The sequence below is a fragment of the Talpa europaea genome, assembly GCF_964194135.1.
Source record: "Talpa europaea genome assembly, chromosome: 6".
Classification (NCBI taxonomy): Eukaryota; Metazoa; Chordata; class Mammalia; order Eulipotyphla; family Talpidae; genus Talpa; species Talpa europaea.
Window position 1 is genome coordinate 126931781 of NC_140072.1, and position 7823 is coordinate 126939603.

General features: G+C 36.7%; 1 protein-coding gene across 1 annotated transcript in view; it reads left to right on the top strand.

Annotated features, from left to right (window-relative positions):
* The window catches only part of GPC5 (glypican 5), a gene marked incomplete at both ends in the record, with an annotated part of 1071098 nt that extends 1065631 nt beyond the window's left edge, over positions 1 to 5467 (top strand). The window contains one exon of the mRNA XM_084235596.1: positions 5310 to 5467. Coding sequence (XP_084091722.1) covers positions 5310 to 5467 — 158 coding nt within the window. The remainder of the gene's footprint in view (positions 1 to 5309) is intronic.
* Between the last annotated feature and the right edge of the window lie 2356 nt (positions 5468 to 7823).

The window sequence follows — 7823 nt, forward strand, 5'->3', positions numbered from 1 at the left end:
AAAACAGCCTACGCATCTGCCAATGGAGAAAGATCACACACGCGCACACACACATGCACACGCATGCACACACACATGCACACACGCACACATCCAGTCATGAGAAAGAAGAAAACCCTGCCATTTGCCACAACTTGGATGAACCTTGAGTGCATTATACTAAGTAAAATAAGCCATACAGTGAAATTTCTTATATGTGTAGTCAAAAAAAAAAAATCTTAAGTCCTAGAAACAGGAGAGTGATGGTTGGTTACCAGGGGCCGGGTGACAGTAGTGTAGGTAGGAAAATATTGGGAAAAGGGTGAAACTTCCAGTTCCAAGATAAATTCTTGGAATCTAATATACAGCATAGTGATTGTGGCTAATAATACTGTATTTTATACTTGAAAGTCATTAAGAGATTAGGTTTTAAAAGTGCCACAACACAAAATAATTATGTGACATAATGATAAAGCTATAATAATCATTTTAAATATGTAAATATATAAGATCAATATGTTGAAAATTTAAATCTATACAGTGTTTTATGTCAACTATATCCCAAATAGGTTGGAGCTGGGGGGAGAAAAGAAACTGAATTAAAGAAATAATGATTTTTAACTGTTCTAGATTAAGTTCATAAACTTATTCATCCACACAATTATTATTAAATGCTTATTAGGTGAATACAAAATGAATGAGGTATTACTATCAAAAAAAGGCAGCCATAGACTATCAGAATTCAAAGAAGTTTAGAAAAGGTACATTATATAGCAGGAATCTAGAAAACTTAAATAAGGGACCAGGAAAATGAATAACTATAAGAAAGTGAAAATCAGAATCAACAAAAAACTATGAAACAGAGACATTTTTGTGGGGGGGGGCGGGAGGGGAGGGATTCGGATCAGAATGGGGGGTTGCAATTGTATGGGGAATATAAAAATAAAATTTATTATTTAAAAAAAAGGTACATTATAAAATGCCATAAACACTTCTTACCCAAACTATCCTTTTTGAATCTTTTTAAATAAGTAGATGCCCTTAATTTTCTTGTAACAATGCACAGACTAACATTATGTATATTGTGTTAATTATTCCCAAAGAATATTTTCATAGAAGTGGAGTTATTAGGTCTGGGTAAATATGCATTTTAAACACTTTTGATATGTTTTGGCAAACTTCCTTAAGAAAGGGTTGTATCCTTGCCAAGACTATCATCTCCTCACTGCCCCGCCTTTGTCAACTGACAGTAGGTTTTTATTGCCTCATGTTGTCTAAGTATTTATTTGCATTCTTATAGAACTTTTAATGTTTTCTTCTATATATTTTTTTCTTACAGATAGCAAATTATCAGTTTTCTGTGGGAACATCTGTGGTTTTCATATGTATTTAAGAACTCTGTATGCTAAAGACATAACACTTTTGCTGTCATATATGAAACTATGTTTCTTATACTTGGCTATTTCTGACCCTTTCTTTACCCTTGTATGGTGGTCCGTGTTAGTCAGAAGCGCAGGAGGGTGAGGGAATTCACCAGAGCGGGGAGCAGAACAGGCAGACTGACTAAGTACACTGCTGAGGGGAGCAGTGGGCGGCAGGAGAGGTCTGCATGCCATGTGGGACCCTCGCCGGCGGCCGGGGATCGAACCGGCACTGCAGAGGCTGCGGGCAGCTTCTCAGCCCAGTGCTCAACCACTGCGCCACCAGGGGAGGCCCAGTTTTCAAATATTTAATAGCCAGTACTTTGTTTGGACTAGCTTTCCTCTCTCACTGAAAATGCTCTCATTTTAAGTTCTGTAAAGTGGAGGTCATGTATAAAGTGATACAGCCAGACGGGAAGAGCCAGAGTTGACTGCAAGTGCCAATGCCTTGATTTGATTGTGCAGTGGCAAGAAGCCGGAAGCAAAGAGAACTGCATTTGACCAGGACACACCTGGGCTTCAGCCACATCCACTTTACCTTGAGGAAATTACTTCTGCAGCTGTTCCTAATCTATACAATGAGGAAAAATAATCCTACCGAACTCATCCTACTGTTGTGAAGCCATATTACTCGAGTTACCCCAGCAGTGATAGTCATGAAAAGATACTATGTCCTAGACAAGTTTTGATGTGCCATGATTATAATTGCCTTGACAACAGATCAGATCTAAAGGCAAATTATTTTAATTTCATTGAATTCAAATCACATCCTATAGTCCTGCTCTTTTCAATCTGTCCTCTACTTTCACCATTGATGAAAGACATCTGGTAGCTTCTTTTTTCCCAGGCTCAAAAAAAAAAAAAAGAGAAAAAGCCTTTAAGTGCCTAGTAAAGGTTCAGATTCCGGCACAGTGCCTGACACAGAGGAGCAGTGGGTCAATTTTACAATAAATAGATTACTGTCTTGCAATTTTCTTTTTTTAAAGTAGAGAACAAATTATCTTTAAACAGTCTTTGTGGCTTGGTAACTTCGAGAATTCTTAAAATATATGGGTAGATGAAATGAAATATCCAAACTCCCCTGCCTCAAGGCAAAATCTAGTATGCACCCACCAAAGTCCTAAAGGAATACTTCCAGTTGCGACATGAATACACAGCACTAGCTCATAATCAGAAAGCTCAGATTGAGAAAGGAGAAAAGACTATCAGTGCCCTTTTTTGTTGGGTAGAACAACTGGGGTATAGGCCACAGGTGCAGGGGGTGAGAGGACTCACCAGAGATAGAGTGGTGAGCAGAACAGGCAGACTGACTGAAATACACTGCTGAGGGGAACAGTGGGCGAGACAGGAGAGGTCTGCTGCACCATGTGGGTCAGCAACCTGGCAGGAGACTCAGGCCTTAGAGGTGACAGTGCTGAGACTTAACCCCAAGGCCACCAGGGAGGCCCTCTTGGTGTAGTCTCCAGGTAGCAAAATTGAACTTCTGTGTCCTCAAATACTGATTTCTCAGGGCCCTACAAGTGCTTAGAGTTGGCACAGGGGTGATCAGAGTACAGGCAGGGAAATTTCTGGATTTGACTCCTGGGTCCACTATTTAGATATCACTTAACCTCCCAGTGCCACAGTCTCCTTCTCTACAGAAATAGGCAGGATAACTGTGTCTACTATATGGGATTGTTCTGCAAGTTAAATGAGTTCATGTGTATGGAATGCTTGAAACTCCACTGGCATTACATCAAGCATTCTGTAGATATTGCCAAACAAATTAATACACTTCAGCATGACTTAGTGGAGTCTTCTCTGATCAAGTTACATTCTTACATACTACATAGCATTATCAGGCATGTAACCAAATTTTAATATTAATTTTATAATAGCCTGACTACCTGTCTTCCCCCACCAGACCATAAACCACGAAGGACAGAAATACAGATTTACTGGCATCATTACCTATTGCTATTATGCATAGAAAGAAATTCAAAAATTACTTTGTTTTTGTTTAATTTATTAATGTAATAAATCCCCAAACTAATTTTTCTTCTATGGTCTTTGGTTAAGCTTTGGGATAATTTACAGGCTTAGTTAATTAAATTCCTTAAGAAAACAATCATTGCATCAAATAATTGTGGGTCTTCTTGGTATTCTAAGATTTCCTAACAGATGTCAGGACCAGGTTGTGATTTGATCCGAAACTGCAGCTCTGACTGCCAGGCTCTTGAAGGGAACTTTAATTCACTGAATTCTTATGTCCAGGGACCATTGTCCTTACAATTATTACATTTATTAGTAACAGCTCTACCTCAAATGTTAAAATTGCGCCTCATGGAAGGCGAGACATTCTTCCTGACACTGTCTGATTTCCAGGCATGAGATGGAACATATTTCTGCTTACTTATTTTCACTCACCACGGTATCCCTTGAACCCAGACTAGTGCCTGGCTCAGAAATGAATGAGGAAATATCAGTGCAGAAAGGCCTAAGAAGAAGTTATTCAGAAAGCCAATCCAGGCACCTCTTCGCAGTGCTTTAAAAAAGAAAAGTAAATCCCTTGAAGCTCAAATTTATGTAGTTATCTTGGAAAAAAAAATTTTTTTTCATTGCCTAGAGTCCTCATAGCTCCTCGTTAAACTCTAGCATAACAAGAAGTATAAAACCATGACTAAAATATTCACTCTACTCCAGTCCCTATAAAAAAAAATGAATCACTAGTTTATTCATCTTGCCTAATGACACAGAAGGGCAAAACAAGTACCCAAACAATGAATAATAATGCGAGCGCGCAGACTGTAAAATCAATATGTCAAATCAGGAGAGATGTGCTTCGTTTTAATGCTCTCATCCCCGAGTGCGGTCGAGCTTACCTTCTGAATTATATATGTGTATTGACCTAATTACATAAATATTGACTTTTCCTTATATGAACCCTTTTTTTTTCCCAGTCCCACTGTAATTACGATGTCAATATTTGTGGCCACAATAGCACTGAATTTAAACTTGTTAATTGTGAATGATTGTGATGTGTCATGAGATAGTTTCGATGGTTGCATGGTCTCAGAACACGCGTGTTGGAGGCCCTGGATACTAACTAAGCCAGTAATTCCCTAGATATAGCATAGTAAGGTAAGCTTCTTTATGAAAATGATTATTTCATCCCCAATAATTTTAGAAATGGTCTCTGCAGTCTGTCAGGTTTTATAACACAAGCAAGTAACAACCAGACTATGACTTAACCTTCATCAACAACTTGACCTGCTTTTCCTTTTTTTTCCCCATGAAATCAAATATTTTTTCCCTAACTTCAGTCTCTAGACTACCTTATTAACAAATTATTTGACCTTTTGGGAGATGTCTCCACATGCATCCTCACTCATTATTGTGTGGATAAAGATATAATTTAATATCTGTTATTGTTATTCATTGATATATTGCCAAGAAGAAATTCCATGCATAGTTTAATCTAACATAAAATGTGATCTACAGAAATTGTGCTTTTTAAACAATGTCCTATGTCATTATTCCCCTAATGTTTTATTTTCATGAGTAAAGGTGTCACATATTTACTACTACTGTTATATCTCTGGGAAAAACAATGCCATATTTCAGGACATTTTAATTAACTGTCTTTACTATTTTTTAACCAATTGGTGACATTAGCAAAGCATCCAAATGCTCTAAAAATCTGGAAAGCTTAAGACTTTGCTCATAATATTTCTGAGAACTCCCACTCAAGGCCCTGCACTCTCCAAGAAAAGAAGTATCTGTGTCACATTAATCATTTAGAGTTATGTGGACATGTGGAGAATGCTAGAGAAATCCATGATGTCCAGACTTTGAGTTTCAGAGCTGCTCTAGATGTATCATGGTGAGGTGCTCATGCATCATCCTGTATTTTTTTATTTGCCTCTGCAGGGATGCCAGATGAGCTGAATCTCAGTGATGTCAAGCAAATCCATCAAACAGACGGTGGTAGAACTCTGGACACAACTGGAAAAGGATGTACAGCAGGGACTGAGTCTATGGCACTGACTCTGATGGGTGTGGTGATGGTGCTCCCCCAGCTCTGGTAACTGAACTCTGCTGCCCCCACAGAGAGGTTCTCCTGGAATCTTGATTTCTCCCCTCTCTCCATATGCCTGGAATAGGATTTTTTCTGAATGTAACAATCATATTTATGCAAAGATATGTCACACTAACTTCTCAGAAACCAAGTTGGAATGTTCACAGAGTATCTAAAAATCAATGTTGAAATAATACTCTGACAATGTCTTCTTTGAATCTTACTTAAACCTTAAATTCTAACATATTAAACCTGCAAGTATGAAGATCACAGAGTGACTGTGCATAAGGATTTAGTTTATCTCTAATTGTATTATCCTGAATTCCAAACCCCTTCCTTTCTGGCCAAAAAAAAAAAAAAAAAAAAAAAGGTGTATTTGCAGGACAATGAAGACTATACATAGTATTCAAAATACCTGAGTTAGAATTACATTAAAACAATCCAAACAAGCAATGGCAAGTCACATGCATGCATTTTCAAGCGATTCTTCCATTTTTGCAAGCTATAGAAAGAAACTACTGAAAGTCTTTAAGTTAAATTGTGAAAAAAACAATTCATGTGATTTTATTGAAAGAGCTTGGTGATTTTTATCCACTGTAACTTAACTAACAAATGTAAAGCTGAATATTTTGGTAGCATCTGACCTGCATTGTATTATATTCTAAATGCATTTTCAGTATTGTGACCCTGTTCCCTCCTTTCTCTGCCTAGTGGATTTAGCTATATTGTAAAGCACATGCCTGCTTCAGGAATATCTCTAATAAAGCTGTTAATTAGTTGATGGAAAACCTTAAAGAATTATTAATCATTTTCTTCTGGCAAAATATCTTCATGCATTTACAGAAATATTATTTGTTCTCCCTTTTTAAAACTTGATATTAGACTAATAATTTCAAGGTTCCTGAGAATAGCTAAAGACATGTGCTAATATGGAAAATGTGGTCTGCAATGCATTAGCTCTGTTCCTATTTGCACATGAGCAGAGCTGCTAATCCAGCTCCTGATTTCCCAGTTGTGATAAGACTCCTCAACAGACACTATCACTGTACTTAAGAAGGAAGAGATAAGTCAGCTTTTATTACAAAGTATCTCATTCACTCAATAGCCAGAAAATACCATTAATGCAATGTGACAAAAAGGAGAAGTGCTGAACTTTTAACATTTTTTATAAAGGATTTGAAACAACCTCTGAGAAAGAGGACTCCATCGATGGCAAATATTTGTGAGGAGAAATCAATCTAGCCAATCAGGAATCTCTTTATGATCAAACTATGTTCTCTCTTAGCTTCTCAACTAGCAAATGATCTTAGGTTGATCAATTCAACCACCACAGTATTTTTGAACTGCCAGATCCAATTTAAGTGTCTCTTCAAACATGCCTCAGAACTGAAAGTATTATTCTGGATGCCATTTTCTACAACTCCATTCCAGCACTTAATATTTATTGCATAATCTACTTGATTAATAAATAGCTCATTGTACCACCACACTCCACAAATGATAAACTTAAATATGCATCATTTTCATTTTAACTTTAACTTCAGTTCTTTAACTGTGAAGAAAGAAAAGTAATATTAAGTCATCCATTTTCAGCCCAAATCATGGTTGGTTAGCTAGAAGTTCTGACTCAAACATAGAGGAATTTCAGACACTAAATGGCATGGTTTAACAGTCTTGGACATATCTGAATAAAATTAGTTGATAGGACATAATTTTAGATTTGTTAACAAATGGAAAAAAGCATAGTAACAAATCAATAGCATGAATAATTGTTATTAACAAAATTTTACATGGGTGTTATTTTCCTCCAGGCAGATTATGTATACATATACACATCTATAGACACATGTGCACTACATACACATATTACATATGCACAGCCATGCATATATATACATACATGTGCATAAAAGCATGTGTGTATATACATGCATGGGTACATGTACACCTATGTGTGTCACATGTATGTGTGTGGTCATGCATATGCATGCATATGCATACATATATATATGCATGTATATGTGTGTATACATATTATCTCTGGCAGGAGTTTGATGACATTGATTTATGATGCTATTGATAGCTAGATGATTGCTGGAACTCAGATCATTTGAAGTTTGGAATTCATTTAAGAGCCTGAGGCATAGTTTTTAATATTCTCAATGAGGATATTTAATCTTGAATACTCTACTCTGTAGCATTTAAATTTTGTATAGCTCTTTATATTTTGCAAAGGTCTTTCAAGTAACAGAATCTCATTTGACCTTCCTCACCCCTCAAGGATGGGTCTGATATTTAACTAAATAAAAACGACAACACTGATGTTTCAAAATATGACTGATAATTTGCTTCTGAAGAGTCTTCCT